The 25,252-nt window shown below is 42.2% G+C and overlaps 2 protein-coding genes across 3 annotated transcripts in view; both read right to left on the minus strand.

The window, feature by feature from the left end:
- The window catches only part of rb1 (retinoblastoma 1), a 54,873-nt gene extending 45,443 nt beyond the window's left edge, over window positions 1-9,430 (minus strand). Inside the window, exons 1-16 of one of the 2 annotated variants that reach the window (XR_004931849.1) lie at window positions 9,133-9,430; window positions 8,641-8,761; window positions 8,379-8,482; window positions 6,396-6,530; window positions 6,268-6,306; window positions 5,347-5,396; window positions 5,041-5,151; window positions 4,674-4,819; window positions 4,492-4,569; window positions 2,692-2,801; window positions 2,523-2,600; window positions 2,008-2,095; window positions 1,789-1,905; window positions 1,646-1,702; window positions 1,471-1,502; window positions 33-109 (exon numbers count right to left, since the gene is read on the minus strand). Coding sequence is in view for 1 of the 2 variants with exons in the window: in NM_001309990.1 (NP_001296919.1) it covers window positions 33-109; window positions 1,471-1,502; window positions 1,646-1,702; window positions 1,789-1,905; window positions 2,008-2,095; window positions 2,523-2,600; window positions 2,692-2,801; window positions 4,492-4,569; window positions 4,674-4,819; window positions 5,041-5,151; window positions 5,347-5,396; window positions 6,268-6,306; window positions 6,396-6,530; window positions 8,379-8,482; window positions 8,641-8,761; window positions 9,133-9,245 (1,456 nt within the window). In the remaining variant the exon portion in view is untranslated. 2 annotated transcript variants of the gene reach the window in all.
- Window positions 9,431-11,086: 1,656 nt separating this feature from the next.
- slc6a7 (solute carrier family 6 member 7) lies at window positions 11,087-24,859 on the minus strand. Its single transcript, XM_036143245.1, has 14 exons — window positions 24,566-24,859; window positions 21,231-21,459; window positions 20,654-20,785; window positions 19,458-19,662; window positions 17,957-18,095; window positions 17,691-17,825; window positions 15,811-15,914; window positions 15,599-15,723; window positions 15,401-15,513; window positions 15,181-15,318; window positions 14,415-14,514; window positions 14,152-14,270; window positions 13,408-13,581; window positions 11,087-12,516 (listed from the first exon to the last, which is right to left on the minus strand). The coding sequence occupies exons 1-14, from the start codon at window positions 24,632-24,634 to the stop codon at window positions 12,349-12,351; spliced, it is 1,950 nt and encodes a 649-aa protein (XP_035999138.1). The 5' UTR covers window positions 24,635-24,859; the 3' UTR covers window positions 11,087-12,348.
- Between the last annotated feature and the right edge of the window lie 393 nt (window positions 24,860-25,252).

Raw genomic sequence — 25,252 nt, forward strand, 5'->3', positions numbered from 1 at the left:
AGCTGGTGCATTTAGGAGATTATTTGGAGCACCTTCATATGTTGCCATGACCACCTCCAAAGAACAGGCCAGGAGGGATGTGTGAAACGTGGCGTCATTGAGGAGTTTACTAGAAAGCAGAAGACAGGGTTTGGTTCATATAAACGACAGGTAATGAAATAAAGAAACATATTAGTCATACATAAATTTAAAAAAAGCACAAAAACGCCTATATCTAGGATTGTATCAATCAGGACTTAATAAATATGATTTGTAACGTTATTTAGATCTAACCTTATGTTTACAAATATACACAACATACTGTTATCTTCTTAATGAAATTCAAAGCCATGAAGAAAACAGCACTCAGAGCTCAGGTCCCGTTTTCACATTACATTATTTTCTAGTCTCGAGGCGCTCTGTCCTTTTAAGCTACTTGTCAAAATACAATAAATCCCTGAGTAGGTAAGAAGGTAGGCTAAGTGGATGGATAAACTGCTGGATTGATGGATGAAGAACAAATAGATGGATGAAACAGAAAAAAAACAAGGATCCATGGACAGCATAGAAAACTTAAAGTCAGTGAAATTAAGAATAAACTTTAAAGATACAAATCAAATCCCATAATTCTCCAGACTGCATAAGAACTCTGTTTTCCTCAGCAGGTGTGACCAGCTTTAGAAACCCAGGAGTTTGGGCAGTTTGGGAGCAAAAAGGTGAGTTTGAACCCAGTGCCAAGAAAGAACGACAACACCGATGTTGTTAGGGAAGTCATTGTTGCTGGACATCAGTCTGGGGAAGGGCTAGAAGGTCCATTTTAAACTGAAAACTGCAATCCATCGCTCTACAGCCAGAAAGGTGATTCATATTTAAGGCTATTAACAGCTGAGACACATCCTGAGGAATTCACCCCCCGGCCAGTGCTCAGAGAGAAGCAAAAGAACATTAAAGAACAGCTACGTATCAGACTCCAAACGCTTCAATCTATCTAGTTTATGAAGAATCAAAGGGCAGGATGTTGCAGTTATGAGAACAGGTTGTTTGCTAGGTTTCCCAACAGAAAAGCCGCTTCTTCACCTCATGACAAAAACAATAAAAGCTCATGCAGTCAGTGTCAAGAAGCTGAACCCTTTTTCAAGAGAAAAGAGGATTAATGTTCCACCACGCTGGGAAAAGGACCACAAAGTTACCCAATAAACAACTAGTTCATCACACCTCTGCTAAAGTCGGTTCCACAAGCCGCCGAATAATCTGGTGCCACTTGTTTTTGGCCACTTTGACTTTATCTTCTGTTATTACCTAAAGACGGCCTGGAATTAGATTGAAATTATTTTATAAGCTGATAGAGACCTGGTTGGATTTTTAATGTGCCCCGGCGCATCAAACCCTGGCTTTGAAGCAGGGTGTACCTTTTTTCTGCTACTACTACTGCTAAGAAATATAAGGATGTGTTTTACGATTTTGTTTTTAAATAATAATAAATAAAAATACCTGAAATTTTGAACAGACAGACGCTTCTCTTCCTATAAAATGAAACACAAAAAATAAAAATGTTTGCAACGTGTCCAAGCATTTCAATACGTGCATTTCAAACTATGGTAAAAGTTTACTCCAAAAAAAAAATGAAAATGACAATTTCCAAGCAGAAACAAACAAGTCACGGCACCGATTTCAGCATCGCCTCCATCACTTTGTAGTATAATCTCACGGCGAGGCCAAATCTCTGTAAAATATAAGAGAATTTATCTTAAAGTAGATTCAGTCCAGCTCATAATGTGCTGCCGTTCGGCATCTTCGGGTCGCTCGTACCTGCTGGCCGTAGACGACGCAGTGCGGCCCCGCGGCCTCGCCAAACTTCTGGCTAAACGCCTGTCCCAGCGTCTCCAAACGCTTCTGCACGTCCTGCGTCGGGTCCACGGTGCAGTTCTGAGCAAGCCAACCAAGGACATACAGAGATATCGGAAAATAATCCAACTGTAAAAATCACACGTCTGCGTAATAGGTTAGAAAATGGCGGAGGAAGCTGACTTTGAAATATGTGGCGAGGGTGGCAGAAGGCCGGTCCCCGTTGGAGGGGAGATCTCCCCGCAGCATCTGGATGGAGGTCATGGCCGCTCTGAGGAGGAAGGAAAACGTGCTGCGGTGACTGGATCCAAGCTCAGTAAGAAAGAAGATATTTTATGAACATCACCACAGCTGTCATTAGTTATTTAGTCTTTGACTAAAGATTGCCTTTCACTGCTCTAGTTACAACTGTTTTTAATGTTCTATTTTGTTTCTACATTTTATTCCTACTTGCTTTTATTCTGTTTTATTTACCTGTATTTTAACCATGTAAAGCACTTAGCATTGTCTCTGTACTGAATTGAGCTATACAAATAAACTTGCCTTGCCTAAAATAAACTCAACATTTATGATTTTTGACATCAATGTTTTAACTAAACTTTTTCATGTTCTTTAAATCCGTTTTTCAGTCCAATAGTTTACCACATAATCATGTAGCCGTTTAAACTTAACCAGGTGAGCGACCCCTAACTACCCACCTGATCGGAGTCGGAGGAGGGATCATTGGCCCATCTTCATCTGGCTGGTTCTTCTTTGGCGTTCTCTCCACCTGCGATCTAAACGAAGAGCATTAAAAACTAGTTTTCCTCCTCCTCTCTCTTTCGCCAAGCCAACGATCGCCGCCAAGGAGGGAAGTTAAAAACGTACATCTGGACTTTAGGAGGCAGAACGCTCTCGTCCCCGTCAAAGAACAGACGCCCGTCGACGTCTCTGCTCTTGAGGTAGTGCTCTTCATACAGCCGGTTGATGTCCTTCGCCTGGAGAGAGGATCAACGCCGCGGGGTTACGAGCCGGCCGGATTGAGAACTGATACTTTCGATCACGGCCTTGAAGCTAGAGGTCGGCCAGGACCAGGAATGTTAAGATGGTAGGGGAGATTTACTGAAGGAGGCTTTTAGAAGAAAGAAATCTCAAAATTAAATCACAACCATCTGTGTCATGATTTTTAATTCAAAGATATGAGCGCTCTCAATCGTTAAACCCGGCAAAAACACTAAGTGATTTCCATGAAAGAGTGACCCATCTCCCTTTTTGTACCTTAAACTAATAATAACAAAAACACTATTCTTGAATTTTTGTACCCCTTGAGTTCTTACAGCTACACGATTTGGCCTCGTAAAAAAAAAGCCCAGCCTGAGGGCCTCGTTTTATTTAAATTGAAATGTACTAATATGAGTGGATCATTGCACGTACACATAAAAAAAAAAAAAAAAAAATTGTTGAGCTCACAGGGGAAAACACAACAAATAAAACAGCCAAAGTGGGTCTTACATTTGTATTCAGCCTTCTTTAGTCAAACAACTGTAAATAAAATCTAGTTCAATCAATTGCCTTCAGAAAATTCCTAAATAAAAGGATTAAGCCCACAAAACTACATGAACTTACATGCGACAAGTCTCCAATGTTAACCCCCTGCATAAATGTTGCCTCACGCTTTTTTTTTTTTTTTTTACATCTCAAACTGTATCCTGGAATAGGATTAAGTGTGAAATATGTCTTTTTTTTCCTCCCCATCCCCAAATGTGGCTCCTATCTTTCCACAGAGTTAAAAGGCAGCGCCCTACGGTAACCGCGTCAGGCGGGGTCCTCAGCAGTAGGGCCTCAGTCAATCGTTCCCCCGAAATGTTCGTGGTGGATGGTTGTACTGAAACTGTAATTTCCCTCTGGGATTATTAAGGTATTTCTGATTCTGATTAAAGGTCCTCTGTAAACACAACGTCTCTGAGAATGTCTCAGAGGTTTTGCTTTCAAACCTTTCTGAACAAACGGCACCGTGAAGACCAGGGAGCACACAAGGCAGCTCAGGCAAACCGTGGAGCAACTTAAAACGGGCTCCATGCCTAAGGCAATGTTCTATAACAAGCGTTGTCGGCGGCATCTCGTTACAAATGACGACGTTCAGGGGGGTAACGAATACTCAGACCTCAGGGACAAAACCCAATTCTGCAGAAAACGAGACAAAGCTGCAAATTCTCTGTTGCTGCGCTGGAAAAGAAAGCAAAGTATGTGTTTATCTACCCTTGAATCTCACTAAGAGCTTTATGTTTCCCAAGCCAACATACGGTAGCATGAATAAGCTTGGTCAAACATTCACACTTATACCACCTAAGTCTATATTGTTGACCATCTGTCCTTTACTGGGGCAATCTTACGGAAAAATCAATATCCCCCCGCATGCTTCTTCGCAGAAGTGAGTCGACGGCAGCAAACAGACGCATCGCTGCCTCGAAGCTTTCGTCGCTGCCTCTGCAGTAAAAAGACCCTCGCGCCCTGCAGAGGATCCCCTGTCCGATTACGCGGCTTCCTGACAACATCTACGTGCGAACAAATACTCGAGGGTGAGAATTAACAGGTGACGTCCGTCGGAAAATCAAACATTGCAGCGGTAAGCTAATGGAGACGGGTGCGTGTCGAGGAGCAGAGTAAAACCAGAGAACGATCGCTTGCCTGAGGAACGCCGGCGGCTCTCGAAAGATCCATGGAGTCTAGAAAGGCCAGGAAGCTGGTGTTGTAGACGTTCTTCACCTGCAAGCGTGCACAGCAAACGGGTCAGACGGCCGACCGCGACTCTAAGACAAACGCTTCCATGTGACGGCTGGGTTCAGACAAAGGAAAAAGAAGCGTGAAACCTCTTCGATGTTGCATTCGTTGTCTTTGCACAGGGTTTCCAGGAGCCGCGCGTCGACCTCGGGCTCCGCGGGCCGGGACTTTGCTTTGCTCTGGCTGCGCCGCGACGTTCGTGTTGGCGGGCTCTGGACCTTGCTAACGGCGGATTCTGCCAGACAAACGAGAACGAGCATTACGCTGCGTCTAAAGACCAATTAATGCTCAAAACATTGGTCGTTGCTGTAGAGCGTGACTGAAAGCATACAAACTTCGGTAATGGACTCTTCCATTCATATTTAGAGCTTTCATTGTTTAAGAACTGATAATAAAAAAAAAAAAAAACGGTATAAATCAAAGACAAGGTTGGAATGAAGTGTTGCCGACGCTTACGATAAAGAGGCTGTAACTGGTCTGGAGAGCAGCGCTTGATGATCAGCTCCAGCGTGCAAAGCAGCAGCTGGAAGGATATGACCAGGTCATCCTCCATCTGCAGGGCCCTTCCTGCCAAACGGCCGGCAAGACAAAAAAAAAATAATTTAAAAATCACAAAAACACTCGAGCTGCAGCCATGAGGAGAACCATGTTCCAATGAAACCTGAGAGCTACAGCACAGAGCAGGAAGTCGTGGTACGACTCGACGTGAAAATGATCGTGTTTTTTTATTTGATTTAACTTGTTATTGAAAGAATAAACTACCTTTGGCCAAAAGAAACATGGTCCAGCAGGTCCGCATGGTCTCCCTCTCCCTTGAAGGACAAAGAATTTACTCCGTTGTTTTTATGGTCAGGTTAGGATTCTCAGAAACACAAAGAATGCAGAATTACAGTGCTTTTGCAAAAGTATTCACACCCCTTCACTTCTGTGTGTTCTCTCTAGTTATGATCACAGATTTCCAATCATTTTGTTCTGATTTTTTACATTTTCTTTCACTGGACTAACAGACAAAGCGGCTTTCAACGTCCTTCACAAATACAACGTACCTAGAGCCACATGTATTTTTATTCAGCCCCCTGTAATTAAATATTCCTAAATAACATCCAGCTGGTCCCTGCTTTAGATCAGAAAGCCCCAAGGATTCACCAGGTTTATTTCTTATTATGCATAGAAACAACACTGATTTTATGCTTTCTGTGTTTGTTAATGTATGAACAGAAACAATTCAACTTTGAATATTAGTGATGAAGCTTGTTCCAGTGTAACTACAGAGGTCTAGTCAAGGACTTACTTAGCTTATTCCTTTGTTAATGTAATGTTTTTCTGTTCATCCCCAGCACTTTGAATCGTCTTGTTACTGAAAAGTGCTCAATAAATAAACGTGCCATGGTCCGAGATTATAAGTTATAATCCTGAATAAAACCTGTTAGTGGGTGCTAAAGACCTGAGACGAGGAAAGAGACAACAGCCCTAAACACAGCCAGAACTGTGATGATTGCTCTAGATCAAAGCAAATGTGTATGTAGGGAATCGTATTGTTAAAAATACGCTCCGCATTTATTTATTACTTTTTCTGTCACATAAAGGTTAGTTGAAGTTTGCCGTTGTATTGTGACAAACTTTCAGAGGCGTCGATACGTTTTGCAAGGAGCTGTAGCATCGATGACGGCTGACCCTACTTACCTGCCGTCTGGGGTGAGAACAAAGATACTCTTGCAAGTTCTGAAACAAAAAAAAAAAACAGATTTACATTTAGCTGCATCCGTGCCACATTCAGGCCCGTTCTGTACCCCGCCGCTGCGCTCACTCACTTCTCAAATCTTTGGTAAAGAGCCAGCATTACGTCGTACTTCTTCTCCAGTCGTGTCAGTCTGGAGTTGACCTTGGTGGTTATAGTGTCGAGGTTCACGTCCAGCTGTCTCACCACATCCAAGAACTGCTTTAAACTGCAAAAACACAACAGAAACATGTGAGCAGGAATGTAGTTCCCAGAAGAAAAAAAAAAAAGAAACACATTTAGTGGTGAAACCACTGAATGCAACACTGCACAGAATCATTCATGCAGTTTAGTCAATGACAGATTATTTCCCAGCCTTAAAGATATCAGTGGTGTATTTTTTTGCTGACAAAAAAAAGCACACTTCCGCTGAAAGAGTTTTGTTTATATATATATATATATATATATATATATATATACACACACACACACAAAACTCTAAACAAAATATATATATTTTCTTTAGATATGAGATATAGATATTTTGTGGTTGCATCCTTGGGCAAGACACTTTACCCAGCTTGTCCATGTATAGAAGTGTTGGGTAGACTGCGTGAAAGTCAGAAGAGTAAACAAATTGTAAAAAAAAATAAAAAAATAAAAATCATTAAGCATCTAAAAGAGTGCTATATAGACATTAATGCACTACAAGTATTATTATTATTGTATATTTAGAGTAATTGATCTGTTTGATTTAGCTGAATTTTTTTTTCCAATTCTTCTCTACTACGCTCAACTCAAATGCGTTGCTAAAACATTTTCCGGATTTTCAAGTACGTTTTAACAGTTAAATATTTTTGAACGTGCGTACTCCAGTACTTTAACGTAAATGACCGAGCTACTTTGACTTTTTATTAGAATATTATTTGACCAGCAGGACCCGCATTTTGGCTCAAGTAATGAAACAGAGCACGGTGTCCACCACCGCAAATATAGACGGCGGATTTTACCGCACACAAAGTACAAATGGACGTTCTCGTAGGAATCAGCCGCCACAGGTGACGTCACAAGACGCTTGCTTTTAGAGAGGTAGAATTGCAGCTTAAAAAAAATAAAATTGATGATCCACAAAGAATGGCAAAGCAAAAAAAAAAAAAAAAAAAGAAACCAAACATGACACAACACAACAATCCAGATCTAAAGACGGATTTCACTGAAAAAAACTGATCTGGCTTTGATTTGTTTTACAACTGAAGTTTGGTACATTTAACGTTTCCTTGTACAATAACATCCACTGTATTGCTGTAATAAACACAGCAAAGCAATGTTTATTTGAATTAAAAAATGTAAATCAGGTAAACTAGCACGCTATTGACTTAAATACAGATGTGGGGGCTTGTGCACGTACCGAACTCTTCCTCAGGACAGCATCGTGTTGGAGGAGCAAACATCCCCGTCATCAACGCAGCGATACTATTTTCATTTCTCCAATCGTTACCAGCATCACAATCACCACAGCTAACGCTGAATTGCTTTGTTGTTGTGCATCATCGTGGCACCAGCACAGAACCATTTAGCTGCACATTTGCAACCATGAGAGCAGCGGTGAGCTACAAAGCTCCCTCTTGGAAACAAACTTTTTCCCTTCTGTAGTTACACAGATATGAAAATTGACACGTAAGAGAGACGCCAAGTTCTCATGGAAAAACTTAGAAGGCTCTTCCTTCCTCATCCGCAGGGTTCCTCGTTCCCACAGCTTTGAGGGACACTGGGTAGGAGGGTCACCCTGGGGATAAACAATTTGCCGTTTTGCTTAGATCCTTCTCACCAGATACTATAAACCCAACGCATAAATAAAACACAATCGGCCTTTTATTGCAAATGCTTGAAAGACGGAGAGCTGGCTTCTCCAACCTTTGCCTCCACCAGGCAGTGATTCTCGCTCCATTTCACAACAGGCTCCACTACCTCTGTTCTTCAGTCCCATCTTCTTAATAAACCCGCCTGCTAGAGCTTCTTTGCAGCGGACCCCCCTTCAACATAGAGACCCTCACAGAGACCCACAGAGCGCACTTACTTCAGTCTGACAGCTTTCAGGACCTGAGTGACAGTAAAGCAGCCGACGTCCATGTCTGTCACCGTAACGAACAGACAAGCGGCCCACAGTCTTTCCTGGCTGCCCTGGGGAGGGGACAAAAAAAAACAAAACAATGAGGATGAAAATCCTGTCACATACACTGATTTTAATATCACCAGATGGGTTTATAGAGCTCCTTTTGGGCTTTGCGGTGAGTTTGACGTGTGCAGAAACCTGACTGTGTATAAATAGAAATACATACAGGGGCTTTATCCATGGATTCTTGAACGGTTCTCCACAGGTGCCAGGCTCGGTCGCACAACAGGTCTGAGACGTGGAGGCTCTTACACAGACTCACAAACTCGGCATTCTTGTCTCTGTGTCTAAAGATGCAGAAGAAGAAGAAGAAGAAGAAGAAGAAGAAGAGTCAGAGCAGCTGACAGCAGCCTCCCAGTGTGGCGCTGCTATTTAGAAATCCCAACAGGGGTAATTTCCCTCATGTCCAGCTCTACTTCCCCGTTAATATCCCGGGTTTATGTTTATTTTGTGTTAAAAGGCAGTGAAGCCGCTGCTGTTGCCTCCACAGCAGGCCTCCCTGCTCAAACTAGCCCACCAGCCGGCCTTACGGCTCCCTCTGTTAGCTAACCACAGCTGGGGGAAACACTTTGACAAACTGGCCGGCAAATTAAACCCGGGTTTATAAGGGAAAGCAAAATGCTTGGTGGTGGTTTGTTCGCCGGACGACTTGTCTTACTTTTCTTCAGATAACTCTGGGCTCTCCTGCTTGTCGGGAGAAGAGGCGCTGTCAGCGTCGGGCTTCGGCTCCCTGCTCCCTGTCAGCCCGGAGTGGCGCTTTTTAGGCGGCATTCCTAAAGCTCCTCGGCGTCTCTGCTCGCCTGTCGGGTAAATCGGATGAACAAAAACACAGAGAGGCGGTATGCGGGCCAAGGCAAACGACGGGGCAAATTTAAAACCCAGCGAGCAAGTTCCGTGACAACAATACACCCAACTCGGACCTACTTCCTGTAACGGAGTTCCGTGGTAGGTTCGTTTTGTTCGACGGCGTAGGCGGACGGAGGGCGGTGACGTCCTCCTGCCCGTGTCATGCTCCCGGTTCCACGCTGAAAAGTCCCGACAAGCGCCGGAATATTTGTCACAATTTGCCTCTTCTTTAACTAAATGCATTAGCTGTCATAGTTAGATGTTTTAGCAATGGCTTTAAATTTATCAACAGCTCTTCAGGCGGCAAAGAGTGACCCCACTGTGATCATGAGAGAAATGTAAAATCAAGCGTACCCAGAATTAGGAGACAAAAACGCGGGAAAACTTTTTACGCAACATCCGCTTATTTGCTTATGGCCCGCCACGGAGAGAGGCAACCTTGAGACGTCATGACGCAAACAGCTTGTACTTTAGAAATACGATGCTAATTTAATTTAACACTTTTTTAAAAAATATATATATATATTAAGCCACCTTCAGACACACCGTACTTACATTATATAGCTTGATATTATATTTTTTTTATCGCCAAATATAATGTAGTAAGATCAAACATTAAATAAACCACTCCTTGGTGGGTTTGTTAAGATCAGGGACTTTTTTTGACACCATTGCACTTTGGGGAGACAAGGAGATTTGTAATGTTTTTGATTTGCACTTTGTAAAGAATTATCCGCATCCAGTTGCGGTTCTCCCAGTCATGCCCTCTCAGTCTTACCCCAGGGAGCATTTACTTTAGTGCTAATATCTGTGAGTCCTTTCTCACTAAAATACTTCTCTCAGATGTAATATTCACAAAGGGAGTTTCAGGATCCAGTTGGAGCGCAACGTTTTAAACCCAACTTTTGCCTTTAGTATTACTTCCCTCTTGTGGCAGGATCATTGTACAACCCTCAGCTTTGTCTTACTGTAAACCTGCAATATGTTTCTTGCAACTAATGTACTGACAGACAATAATGGAAGGTAGTGTTATCACAACTAATATGTGATTGTCTTCAAAATACTTTTTAACTTAATGCTATGATGTAATATACTGTATTTATTCATGCCGTCATACATTGTTGTTTGAATGTGACAGGAACGTGCAGTCATGCCAATTTGATAGTAATTCCCATTATCTTACCAGAGCAATTAAAGATCTGATGTGATTAAAACAATTACTGTGATGTGAGGAACAGACTTTGGGATTGTCCATGTTTTTAACTTCATGAAACATCCTGTGTTAAAAAGTCTGCCCTGTCCCTTCTTGGATAGGGCTTCACTGTGCCGTTCCCTCTCCAATCTAGTATGTTGTACAGGTGAACACTGAAGTGTTGATACTCCGCTCAGCATCTTCCCTTCTTCTCCCATGATAGAAATAGAGTCCTGCGGCTCATGAGATCCACAATCATCCCATTTGTTTTGCTCACATTCAGGATAAGATGATCATTTTCAGACCGCGCAACAATTTAGTCCCACAAACTCTGGTCTGTTTTCAGACAGCCATTGTTGATCCAGGCGATGGTTGGAGCCTGATAAAGTAAATCAGGCTGAGTTGGGTTAAACGCACAGGCAACAATCAAAGACCATGATCCTCCACAGTGCTGTCTGTTCTGTCAAGCAGTGGGTTTGTTGAAACAGGCATATATTTAGCAACGTTAAAGTCATACAATAATGTTTCCAGCAGCATCGTAACACATAATACAAACTTTGTTTGATTCATTCTCAATTTTCTCGATGTTTCTAACTTTATTTAGGGTCATATGGGCGCTGGAATCTGCCCAAATTGTCGTGGACCGAAAAGGAGGGACCGTGGGTATGTTACAGCACACAAATATTTAATATCTAATGGTGTTCTGACTCAGACGTTAAAACGAAACAATAAAATGAAAAAGAAACCTATATATAGAAACAGTCTGCAAAGCGACGGTGTATAATGGTTTTAGATTGTTGAACACAGGCAGCGTATAGAAAACCACATTCAAGGTGCTCTCTTAAATCTAGGTGCATCCCCAGGCACACAGGGTCAAAAAGTGCAACTAGTGTGGTAAACAAATATGTAAGGTTCATGTTTGATTTTGTCACTAAAGTTGACCACAAATAAAAACATAGATTTCTTAAAGACACATTGGCAACAATAACGCGGTAGTTGTACTAGAATGACATAATTAAATTTGCATTTAGGACAATGCTGCGAATAAAAATCAGTGATTTGTTTTTCTACAGTTTACAGGTTTTCCTTTTTAAGGATTTGGCTTCCTGGTCCCCCCCGACCATGATCCTGCCACCACCGTGTTTCCCAGTGGGGATGGTGTGTTCCAGGAGATGAGCAGTGATCTCTTTCTTCCCCCGCTCAGTGTGTTGCATGTAGGGCAATGTTGTAAATAAAATGTAACTAAATAATTCATCTGAAAATGAATTTCTCAATTAAGACGTCTTAATGTGAAGTTTCATAGATGGTGACACCTCCTTAATACTTCATTTAGCAAATCCTCTTATGTATTTATTCTCGAAATACTTCTCATTCAGTTTAAATAAGACACACGGTTAAAATATAATTGTGACCAATGGGGTTTGTTGTGAACACCATTTAGTCTGGCAGGATGATGACAAGCGGGCCCGTCTCCTGGTCCACCGGTAGGAAGAGGCTGTGTTATAACGATGTCCTTCCTTCTTGGTTTTTCAATAAAAATCTGGTCCGTACAACAAGATCATCACAAGTAAGTCCAATTTTCAACTTACTCTCTGTATACCGTCATCGATCCAAGACAAACTGTTAAAAAAAAATTATCATTCACACATATGTACACAGTAGCATAAATAAATCTATTATTCCACATTGGCCTGCAGGACACAGCCTGATCTGACACAGCCACCAGAGCCTTGCTGGGGCGAGTAACGAATTAAAAGAAAAATCCTTTTGTTTCTTAAAAAAACAAAAACTAAATATAGTTTGCTCGTCATTGTATGTTCATGTCTGCCGTCTCCTTTATGCATTGCTTCCCATTTCCCATGTCCTTGCTGTGAAGTCCACGTCTGTGAGCGTGACGGTGAAAGGAGCCTCCACTCGCTCGGGCTCCACGCTCTCGCTCCTCGCGGCGCTGTTTACGTTATTTACCCTCCAGGAGTTCAGAGGTCGGATCGATTTCTTGAAGCGCTGCAAAAGAGGAAGTCAGAGTCACGCCGAGGAAATCCAGCTAGATTCGAGCTGTTTGCGTGACGGGCGTGTTCAGTGTAAACATTTTCTCATGCTGCTCCCACCCAAACTTTAGGATCTCATGTGACGGACCAACATAAAGTGCTGTATAATCATGAAGTGGAAGGATAACGAACTGTTTGTATATTTTCTTCAGTAAATAATCAAAGGTAAGGTATGAATTAAGATTCAGCCCCCTTTTGGTCAATATTTTATAGAGCTGCACTGCAATTACAGCTGCAACTCTTTGGAGGTATGTCTCTACCAGCTTAGCAAATCTTCAGGCCATCATTTTGAATTTTTTTTTTTTTTGGTTAGCAAAATAAATCAGGTTCAGTAGGACTGCATAAACAAAACAACAACTCTGGACCCTAGTTTTCCCGCCACCGACTCTACAGCAGATTAGCTCCATAGATCTTCCCATCGACTTCCCTTGTCCCTCCTCAAGAAAATAAACCCCAAAGCATGACACTGCCACTGCCATGTTTCACCATAGGACTGCCTTTTCAGGGTGATCTGCAGCATCAATTTCCCTCAAAATATAGGGCTGCATTCAGCATTTAGGTCTAAAAATATATATATATATATATTTGGATCTCATCAACAGATTCTCCCACTTGATCAGCTGATTCTTGCAGTTCTTCCAGAGTTAGCATGCTCCTCTTGGCTGCATCTGTAACGAATGCTTACTGGATTTTCCTTCCACTCTACAATCATCTGTGTTGGTCTATTATTGAAATCCTAATAAAAAAAAAGACGCTGAATTTTGTGGCAAAATGTGAAAACGTTCAAAGGACACGACTGCTTTTACTCAACCTCATAGTAACAAGCTGACATCCAGGTGGTACTCACCTCTTTTAGAGTCCCCGTTTCCCTGCTGATGGCCACGATGGCCCAGATGACGATCTGCAGACAGCAGGTTGCGCCCATGCACACGCCTAAAGCTTTACCCCACCGTGGATACACGTACGAGCCGTAGCGGAGGGACGTGTTGTACATCTCCAAAAAGATGTAGATCAGGATGAACTGCGGCGTGGGAGAGGCACAGAGGAAGAGAAACGGTTCTTGTGAACAAGGAGAATCGTAGGCAGAAGAGAGAAGGTCAAGAGAACATCACAAACGCTTGCAGGGGGGCGAGAGATCAGCTTGAACCGTCAAGATACCAGGACAAACGGCGACTAAAATGACTTTAGTTTGTTTGGTAACATTGGGACACTTTAATCATTTCCTTTTTTTTTTTGCAGCTTCACTTCACACAGTGTGGGAGCTCTGATCATATTACCTTTTGAAATCTGCTTCAGGCAACACACAATAGAGAGCTGAAATAATACTCAGAGTGATGTCATACAGGGTTTTAAAAAAAAAAAAAAAAAAAAAAAGAGCTTATGAACTATTGTCCAGTTTAGTATTAACACAACAAGGGGTTGGCTATATTTAGGCATGAGTCATAAAAAACCCTGTTGCCTAAACTTAAGAGAGTTTATGCTTAAGCTTTTATGATCGAGTTGAACTTTTTTTTTTTTTTTTGCTGTATGTACTTTGACAAACCTACCGTGGGAAATAGGAACTGACATCCCACACATTGTTTGCACTCACCAGCAGGAGAAAAGGGGTGCAGAAAACCCAGCAGGCTTTGAAGTAAATCAGCACTTTGCTGCACCACGGAGGGCAGTGGCAGATCATGTCCACGATGTCCTGACAAAACTGATTGACACCTGATAAGAAAGATTAGAAAAGTTAGTGAACAGAAGCTGGATCTCATCAGGACAACAGAGGCTAACTGCGCTGAAACCCATACGGCGGAACGATGGGATCAGTTAGGGGTGACGTGTGACGGTAAGGAATGTGAGATGAGATACCATAGAAGAAGGAGATGCCAATGCACATGAACAGGGTGATGATGATGAGGCCGAAACTGGTGCTGAAGGAGTCAATGAGAGTGAACCAGTAAATCCCTCCCTATGGAGACATACACGGCACGGGTGGAATATGAATGTGAGAAAAATAACGGCACCTTGCAGAAGTATTCTTAATTTACACACCTTTTTTTTTTAATGCGACAAATAAAAATCTGCATATCGTGGCAAGCATTTGTATTCAACATCTTATCAGTCAATACTTTATAAAACTGCTATTACAGCTTCAATTCATTTGGGTATGCTTCTACCAGTTTTGTACAAAAAAGTTACGATGAGACTTGTTAGTGTAATATTCTAATCTACTGAGAAATTAATATGGTGTTTTCATTAGCTTTAAAGTGAAATTATGTGGAGATTATGTAGAGATTAAATCCCGCCTGGCCGGACTCTATTTACTAACTAGAAAACTTCTGAAGGCAAATTTTTATACAGAGGGTTGTATTTAGGCGATATAGGAGTAACAGAAGGTGAATACAAATGCTTGCCCCAACTTTAAGATTATGCTTGAGCAATATTTTAAAAACCATGCATCCATTTTGTCCCAGTTTAAAATTATGCACTACTTTTTGTTGCTCTATCACATGAAATTCCTGCAAAATTAAGTCGGGTTTGTGGCTGTAATGTGAAAAAGTGAAAGCTGCACGATTGCTTTTGCAGGGTGCCGCACAGATGGAAACAAATTCCCGTCATTCACAAACTGACTCACGTCCGTCACTAACAGGAGGCCCATCAGGTAGAAGACAAAACACAGGGTGCCCAAGAACAAGGACTTGTGGAAGGTGTTCCTTCTGAGGTTCGGGAACTCATCCAGGACGGCCGTGGTGATGCCCTCCATGTTACCGAACTGGGAGAGAACAAAGCACAAAGGCGTCATGACAATCGCTGCAGATCACCTTATTATTCTTCCTATTATTCTTCCGTCTTACCAGAGTATCAACCCCGAGCATGAACAGCATGAGGAAGAACAAAATGGACCAAAACACTGAGCCTGGCAGCAGAGCGAGCGCTTCTGGATAAGCAACGAACGCTAGTCCAGGACCTGAAGACGCAGAAGGATTACGTTTGGTGATTTCCGTTCACAGGAGACCGGCTGAGACACGAAGAAAGAAGCCTGGGTAGCTTACCTGTGTCTGCCACCTTGTCAACCGGCACTCCCTTCTTCCACGCCATGTGACCCAGGATGGAGAATATAGCGAATCCTGCGAAGAAGCTGGTGCCGCAGTTTCCGATTGTGATCACGATAGTGTCCCTGAAATCGGCAGCAGACGTCTCCAAAATGAGCGAAGGGGTCAGACTCGACTGTGTATCGAAAGAGCCCACGACGCAGCGCAGTTACCTGATGACGTTGTTGTCGAACTTGTTGTAAGACGCCATGGAGAGCAGCCCTCCAACCCCTATGCCTAAAGAGTAGAAAATCTGAGAGGCTGCGTCATTCCACACCTGCAATGTTTCAGGAGAAAAAATTTGTTCAGATCATTGAAAAATATACATGAAAGGGTTTTTAACGCTGCTCAGCCCCGAAGGGTTGAGTCATGTAAAGGGGGTTTGTAGTGTAGCTGACAGAGTTTGCTGCACCTGCTTCAACTACGGTATTTTTTAAAGGTTCTTATGTCTGACTGCTACGTTTAATGAGTGTATGTGATGCATTATGCATGGTGGTTTAATCAGTATTTTATTGATTTTTCTACGCTGGTTGTTTATTCCAGGCTCAGGTTTTAGACAGTAAGTGGGAACTGTGACTTCACATGTAACACGCGGGGCTTTGCAAAAGCATTCGTACGTTTTTGAACTATTCCACAGCTTGTCACATTACAACCAAAGTATTTTATGTGACAGACCAACACAATGGGGTGATTAATTGAGACTCTGAATGAAAATGATGCAGGCTTTTCCAACTTTTAGATAGAAGTCAAAACGGGTGGTGTGGGTTTGTATTTAGCCCCTTTTAATTTGATACCCCAATTGAAATACACAGTATAACCAAGATTTGAACATCACGCGAAACACCATTCCATTTTTCGGCGGAAAATGGAAAGAGTATAGCACAACGGCGTCGCTATAGCCCCATTTACACTACCCTTGATAAACCAATCCGAGCCGAGACCAGTCCGAGCTTGGATCAGTTAACCAAGCCGAGCCGACCGTTTACACACCAAACTTATCTCGGTTCCTTGGTTGCTCCTCGCCTCCTAGTGGCGATCTGCGGTACTACCGCTCTCTGGGATTGAAGGCGGAACCATCAAAACAAAACAGCGGCGCCCGTACCATTCAGGATGTTATGCTTGATATTGTGATATTTCGGTGTTTGCGGAGAGTCAGGGGAAGAAGGCAACCATTGGTGAATTTACTTGAGAAAGTTGGCTTTTGGGAAGTGGATGAGACAAACGAACGTCTAATAAGGATTTACAGACGCAGGAAACAATGACAGACGCTGAGGTTCATCACACTGCTTAGCAGATTTATCCCTGGAAACCGTGTGGCATGGTAAGGAAGCTAGTATTTTTATGAATGTCTGAAATTTGTCTGAATGGAGTGTGAATCAGGACGTGCAGCCAGACACGCCAGAAAAACCGCGGACAGTCAGCTGACTGTAAGGGCATGACGTGGTCTGCTCATGCGCTCTTTATCAGAGAACCGGGCCAGAAAAAAAAAAAAATCAGGCCGAGACCATCCCAGGAACTGGTCTGCATTTAGCGCGGTCCGGTTATGTTTAGCGCGGTTCAGGTCAGTCTGCTGACCATTTACACACGATAGTTATCTCGGTTACCGAGCTCGGACTGGTCTCGGCTCGGTTAAAAAGTGTAGTGTAAACGGGCCTTATGACTTCTTCACGTCAATATCCAGATGTTAATCTGATCGAGAACCTGTGGTAAGAATTGAGCACGAATGGGTTTTGAACTACAGCGTTTTGCAAAGAGAAATGCGCAAGAATTTCAGTGTCTAGTTACGCAAAGCTTGTGGAGAAGTACTGCAAAATAGTTGCCGCTGTAATTACAGCGAAACGTGGTTCTAAATCTATTGCTAAATACAAATGCATGCCACAATTGGCAGACTCCTGCTTGTAAATAAACTTGAAAATCATTTAACGTGTTCCTTCGCTTCCAAAACGATGCACTGTTTCAGCCAAATAAAATCCCAACAGAATACCGTGCTTTGCTTTGCTTTGCTTTGCGCTTTGCACAAAATGTAAAAAATGTTCGAGATGCTCCGACGTACCTGTGCATTAGCTAAACGGCTCCAGTCAGGTGTGAGGTAGAAGGCGACGCCCTGAAGAGATCCCTCCAGTGTGGCACCTCTGATGATCAAAACAATGAGGACAAAATACGGGAAGGTGGCCGTTACATAAACCACCTAAGGAAGACACACATCACAGACATTAGACGGGGAAAAGCGGCAGCGGTAGCAACAGATAACGCTTGAGCGTCGGAATGTTGTTGTTGTTGTTTTTTTTTTTCCTGGTGGAAAACGCTGTGGTACTTCACCTTGCCGGAGCTGCGGATGCCTTTGAGCATACAGAAGAAGATGATGATCCAGGCAGCCAAGAGGCACAGAGCCAGCTGCCACCGCACAGGGCCCGGGTCATGAAGGCCCTCGCTGTTCACTACACCCAGTACGTTCTCGCTGCAAGACGAGCAGACACCAATTATGGAAGCAGTAGATGTAATCTTTGGTAATGAATGATAACAATAGAAACGTATGGTATATACAGCAAATACAAGGAATGTGGTTCATGTGACGTGTAATTTTATGAATTATAGAAAATAATGTCTTCTTCTGACACATATCAGCTCAGAAACAGATTTGTAGTTTTCAGTCATATTTAACAACAGGATATAAATCGGTTTAATAGTCCTATGAACTAACCTACCTTTACCTAAACGACTTTTAAATTCACTGACACCTCTGTGTGAAAAAGCTTAGTTAGTATAGATTAATAATTTTATGAATAAGACTAATCTCACATAAAGAAATATGAAAATCAATTACTTTAAGTGCATTTAGACTTAGACTTAGACAAACTTTATTGTTATTTTGTAGGCATAGAGTGCATTTATTCAGTGCCTGCTGATAATATCACTTTTTATAACCTCCTGTTGCCAAAAGGACAACACTCAGTTTTCTCTGCTCAGGGTTGGAGAACACAGAAAGGGACCTCTCCTCTTTGCACAAGCCATATAGATCAGGGGTTCCCAAAGTGGGGGTGGCGAGAAACCTCTTGGGGTTCACGGCATGAATTGATGCTGATGAGCAAAAAGGGTTTACGATTTCTTTACTTGTGAAATTATAAGTTTACAAGACGATAAATATTCCTCATTTTAATGCAGGGGGAAGGCAGCACTTTTTTGTACACATTCTTAGGAAAATACTACTTTATGCTCGTAATTCTACAACTTTATTCTCACAACCCCCCCACACCCAACCCCCCACCAAAAAAAAAGAAAAGCCAAAAAAGGGAACCCCTGATCTAGATCATCCTGAGTTATATATTATGCTCTCACCTCAGCACACAGGCTTTCTTTAAGATTGAGGTGTGGGGATGGGCCATTTCTCTATTGATTTGGCAACATGTTTTAAAAAATATTTCCTGCTGAAAGGCACAAGGATGACCAGATTTTCCTAAGTCTCCAATTATTCAAAAGAGTGCCATGTCCTCCGATAAGGCTCTTAAGATCTCTGGAGCAGGAGTAGTCCCACAGCATCACACATCACGCGTTACTAAACAGTCCCCAGTGTTCTTGCTACTCTATTCCCCCCCAAAAAATTCAGTATGATATTAAATTGATAGATTTTTTTTTTTATTATTTGAATGCTTTCTAAACACCACTGTCAGTGGTGCAGATTAGTGTGGAGGGCACAATTAAATAAAATCAATGTATTCTTTGAGGATATGTGTTATGCAGTGCATTTTAGCTTAGTCACATTAAAGAGGAAATAATATCTGCATTTCAAGAGCACGAACTGTGCTGCAAATGATGCACATACTTCCAGAAAACTTCTGTTGGGCTGTGGCGTCTTTCCGAGCCATTGCCAGCAGTGGCGTTACAGAGAGCGGCATTGGCCGGGGCTTCACATGACCACGGCAAGGGGCTCTGGAAAGAGCTGCCCAGGTAGTAAAATGTCCACGCTATGATCACGTTATAGTAGAGACACACCAACGTGGACACACACAGCATCCCAATCCCAATACCTACAGAAAAAGACAAAAGGGCGGGAGTAAACGTCTCAAATAAACAAGTAAAAACTGTGCTGTATGAAATATTAAATAAAAATTTTATTTTTTTAAATCTATGAAACATTTAAATCATACTCTACCCTAATTACAGTCACCAGGAAACTTAGGGTTGTACTGAATTTCTGAAAGTGAACAACCATTTGTTTTCAATTACACAAAATTTAGCCTCAGCATACTAAAGCGATTCTGGCTTCTTTCAGCTTAAACAAAATCGGCTACCTCTATGATAAAACCTACCTAAGTTGGATTTATTTTGGTTTCTTGAACAGTTCATGTCGTTTTGTTTTCAAATTAAGGGTGTATATTTGACTTGTAACCTGTAGACCTATTAGAAACAACCTAGCATAGCATTAGCATTAGCTACACTGCTACAAGACATATTTGGTGCGGTGGCATCTAAGGTGAGTCAGCAATAGAAACTTTTCCTGGATTGTGAACTTTGACATACACCTGCTTAATGATAATATAAAGTCAAATTGGCTTTCTTTTCAATGGAACATTTTTATATTTTGTTTTGGTCAGTAGTGCTAGCGCTTGTTACGGTGAATCATTTCAAACATTTTACCAAAAATAATGTGACATTTATACTAAACAACGATCTTTAATAAAAAAAAATAAAAATAAAAAATAAATCTGTTGGAAGGAACAAAATGAAAGATCAAAAAAGGTGTTATAATACAGCTGCACAAATGTATACCACAAAAACCAGCCATTTTAACAGGGGTGTTTTTATACTATTAAGAGTCGCTGTATAAGTGGTGAGGTGGCAAGCCAAGTGACGCAGGAAACTGTAATTATACTGGATTGGGCTGCTGGATTGGAGCAACTGGTGACATAAGAAAAAAAAAAAAAAAAAACATGGAGTTTTCTGAAGAATTAATTAGAAGGAGCTCTGATGTGCTTTTCATAGAGCGGACCTGAAAAACCTGAAGAGGGTAGTCGTTACCTTTAAGCAGAGGGCAGCATTTCCACACCATGATCGGGCCGGCCGAGCCATACTGGCCTAAACTCAGCTCCATGAGGAAGAGAGGAACTCCCGTCACAAAGAGCATAATGAAGTAGGGGATGAGAAACACACCTGCAAAGAATGGAAACACGTCAGGCTGAGGAAAAACAGCGATATCTTAGCATTATATGACTTGTGAAAGCAGGTTTGATTATAAGGGCATTAAGTTCAAGATGCAGCATCATAGTAAAATCTTAATCTGCTTAAAAGTTAGTCAGGCTCTGACAAGTTTGATCTCAGATGAGTGTATGGCTTGGATTAACAAAAACAGACATCGTGTCTGGTGTGTAATCAAGAGAAAACACTGTCTCTGCTTCGGCGTTGTGAGGCCAGGCACCCAGTTCTACAGAAATGTCTGAACTAAGTCTGCCAAATAAGCCAGCGTGCTCGGGAGCAAAGCCCATTCCCTGGAGTTAGGCAAAGACAACCCCTAATCCAAAATAAGTGCCAGGAATCATTAAACGCGCACACCTAGGTATTAAAATCGGAAGACGCAACATGCTTTAGAGTAGCTCACCTCCCCCGTTGCGGTAACACAGGTAAGGGAACCTCCACACGTTGCCCAGGCCCACGCAGTAACCGATGCAGGAGAGCAGGAACTCATACTTCCCGCCCCACTGATCCCTGGGGACAACTGCAGGGTCAGGACTAGGGGCTCTGGAATCAGACTGCTGCTGTGGGGTGGCTGTACTTGCTGGGTTGAAGCCATTTGGAGGAACAGTATGCCCGTTCAAATGTGGCGGGTTCTAAAAGACATAAAATCACATTGCATAGATGGTGAGACAAGTGGGAATGCATTGGTTGCATTACGAATTATTCATCGTTAATAACGGCTCATCAAAGTAAATCTGAGTATGTGCTTAACAATGAGGAAAATGTGTTGATGTGACACTTTGAAATTATATTACATTAACCCCAGCTCTTGAATATTTTCAGTTTTGTCACTTTCGAACAATACATTTCATAGTATCTGATTGAGGTCTTATGCTAGAAATCAAATCAAAGTTTATTTATATATGTATATTTATGTACATCCCAACTGGTGCTCCAAGTGCTGTACATATTGCTTAAAAAAGAAAAGCGACATGGTAAAATAAAGCAATACAAGTTAAAATGAAAAGAGATAAAAGATCTAAACATTTAAAAAAAAACATAAAAACTAAAAAGGTAGAGCTAATGTCCGTGTCCTCACTAAGACTAAGAAAGTAGAGCACATCACCCCAGTTCTAAAGTCCTTACACTGGCTCCCTGTATCTCAGAGAATATACTTTAAAATACTTCTGTTAGTCTATAAATCCTTGAATGGCTTAGCACCTAAATACATCACAGACTTGTTATCAGTGTATCAACCTTCCAGACCACTAAGGTCTTCTGACCCCAGCCTGCTCTGCAGAACCAGAACCAGAACTAAACAAGGAGAAGCAGCATTTAGTCCCTATGCTCCACTTATCTGGAACAAACTTCCAGAAAACTGTAAAGGTGCTGAAAGCCTGAGTTCCTTTAAATCAAGATTAAAAACACATTTGTTTAGGATTGCCTTCAACTTTTCTAGTTAACTGAATCACCACTTTTTTGTTCTTTTTTTCTATCTACATTTTATTCCTACTTGCTTTTATTCTGTTTTATTTTGCCATATTTTAATCATGTAAAGCACTTTGCATTGTCTTTGTACTGAATTGTGCTATATAAATAAATTTGCCTTGCCTTGCCTTGCCTTGAAAGGGCCAGCACAGCACAAAGTAATTCAATACAATTTATTTCTGCACGGGCAATTCACAACAAACGTTATCTCATCACACTTTATGAGACATTTACCCACAAAAGTATTTCATCAGATCAATCTTATCACATAGATTCAAATCCAATGCGACTGATAGTGAAATTAAATTTGTATTGACGTGAAAGTGAGACGTTTCCTGTCTAAAGGGAACCCAGCCAGCTGTGTTGAGTCACTAGTGGAAACGACCAACTCCCTTTTAACAAGAGGAAAGCTACAAGAAGCTTTCCTCTTGTTAAAGGAAAGCTTTCTATGTAAAAGAAAAAGTACACAGGCTGTACCTCTTTTAGTGACTTCATTTGGGAGAGGCACACAGGTAAATAGTAATGATAAATCGAGCCACATCTGTATCGATTAAATTATTAACGCTCCAATTACATCGATGCAAAATGAAAATATCGATCCATATCATTCTTTTTTTAAGGTACGTCTTTATTCGGAAAATCACAAGGCATCAGGCTAAAATGAACATGTATCCATTGTTAGTAGCATTATTATTTTAAAATGACAAGAATGCCGTAATTAAATTAAATGCCTGATGCCTGGGAGAGCTTAGAAACAAAAGGGCCAAATCGTATTTGGGGTCTTTGTGAGTTAATGTTAAAATGTAAAAATTAGTGGGCAGAGGATATCGCATCATAACGATCAGATCAACTTGAAATCGTAACAGACTTTGTTATATCGACAATTATCGCATCGTCATCCAGACAAACCAAAATACCATCGCTTCGTGATAAAGCTGGTGATAGCAATAAAATCTAAGGGATGCAAAATATGCATCTATTTAAACCATTTCATTGTAGCTCTGGCTGCACATTTAGGATTGTTTTCCCTGCTGGAAGGTGACCCTCTGCCTCAGTCTCAAGTCTTTGGCAGTCTTAACGTGTTATCTCTCAACATTGGCCCCATATTTAGCTCCGTGCATCCTCCCATCAACACTGAAAAGCTTCTCCTGCCCCTGCCGAAGTGAAGCATCCCCACAGCAGGATTCTGCCACTGCCGTGTTTCGCAGTATGAATGATGTGTACATGTTTTTATATCGAGTTAAAAAAGCAATCATTTAAGCATCGTGTCAAACAAATCAAATGGGTTTGAATACTTTAACATGGCACGGCATCGTTTTACAGGCACTGTAGATCTAGGTGAACTTTGTATAACACGTATTCCTTCAATCAAACTGAACCGTTCATAATGTACCGTTTCATTGTTCCTATAAAGGTAATCTACCGCGTAACTACAGAGGAACTGGTGCCAGGACGTGAGGAGGAACTTTAATGGAGATAAGAGCAGAGCTTCTGCTTTGTCTGCTGTCACACTATTTGTTCAGAGCTTAAAGATGAGTTATTCACACGAATTATTCAAGTTTTATTGGGATTATATTGAACATTTGAGGTCGGAAAGGTAACATCAATGACCTACTTCACGCCTCGCACACACTCTTACCAACCTGGAGTAGGATAGTTAGTATGTAGGCACGCAAAACATGTAAAAGTCTAAAGACTTGTTGCGAAAAATAATGAGGAAGAACTGTGGAGGAACTGACCTACTTAGAAATATAGTGATCACCCAAACTGTACACGGGTGGTTTATTAACGCCATCCTCATCTGGCAGACCAATAAATAGACAAATAGCTACTGCGAACGCCTGCTTTTATTTTCCTTTGGGTTAATTGGAGATGTCGGATGACCGCAACTGCGAATTCAAGCAGAACGAGTTGACCTGAGAGGAAACTATTTCAGGTCCCACCTAGTAATTAGAAACTGAATACAAGATAACCGGAATCTGTGTGGCAGTGCCTTGAAAGCGGGTCGTGCGCACACATCTGCTAGAGAGTAGGTCAACTTGGGGCGCAGTGCGTCTCCGGCGCGTCCGCCAGCCTACATCTGTACCAGAGCGCAGGATCTCACCGCCCACAGCAATGTCGACGGACAGGTTGGGCTGCTTCATCTGATGACGGTGCAGATTACCCGTCGGCATCAGCCCGACGTTTAAAGCGGAAAACCTTCTAAAGGGCTCAATAAGTCAACAACGAGTACTTTGAAATGACCTCAAATGCCTTTTCTTCCTCTCTTACCTGCGCTGCGGCTGCTGCGTCTCCTCCGACCGGGCTCTCGGCTGCTCCTTTGCCGCTTTTGTCCTGCATTTCCAGCCGGCACAGGTGGCGCTTCACCGTTTAAATGCGCGGTCGTCGCTCCTCATTTTTATGCGGCAGGCCGCAAAGGGGATGACGGGGGTCGGGTCAGTCGGACGGTCCGGTGTACCGGGTAGACATCGGCGGCGACGAAGAGGAAACGGGCGCCCGGGGCCGGCGGAGGGCGGGGAGATGAGGCGCAGGTGCTGCGCGGCGCGGCGCGCAGGAGAACAACCTCCACCTACCGCTTTAAAATGAGGCGGGGACGATTTGGAGGATGTGTGTACACACACACAGAGTAACTAAGGGCAACATGGTGTAGAAACATAGACAGGATGATGCTGGTGGTTTTTTTTATTTATTTTTTTATTTTGGGGAAGGTTAGTTACGCCACCGACAGACTGTGGTCAAATATGTGTGCTGTGACTTTAAGGAACAACAACGACAACTTTTAGTGAAAGGCAGACAAAGATTGCTGGTTCTGGACCAAATTTGAATTTTTTTCATAGGGGCACAGAACAAAATAATGAAAGAAAAAAAAAAAACAGGGCAATATTTTATCATTAAGTGAACCACGGTGGCACTTAGTGGCTCTGGAACTGCAGGTTTGAGACCCCTGACCTAGCAGAG

This window comes from Fundulus heteroclitus, chromosome 11, assembly GCF_011125445.2.
Source record: "Fundulus heteroclitus isolate FHET01 chromosome 11, MU-UCD_Fhet_4.1, whole genome shotgun sequence".
In the NCBI taxonomy this organism is placed as follows: domain Eukaryota; kingdom Metazoa; phylum Chordata; class Actinopteri; order Cyprinodontiformes; family Fundulidae; genus Fundulus; species Fundulus heteroclitus.

Coding starts and splice junctions, on each gene's coding strand:
- slc6a7 (XM_036143245.1), bottom strand. CDS start 24,634: ATGCAGGACAAAAGCGGCAAAGGAGCAGCCGAGAGCCCGGTCGGAGGA. Junction 17,826..17,956: donor GCATCCGCAGCTCCGGCAAG/GTGAAGTACCAC, acceptor TGTCTTCCTTAG/GTGGTTTATGTAACGGCCAC. Junction 15,724..15,810: donor TTCGACAACAACGTCATCAG/GTAACTGCGCTG, acceptor TGCCGATTTCAG/GGACACTATCGTGATCACAA.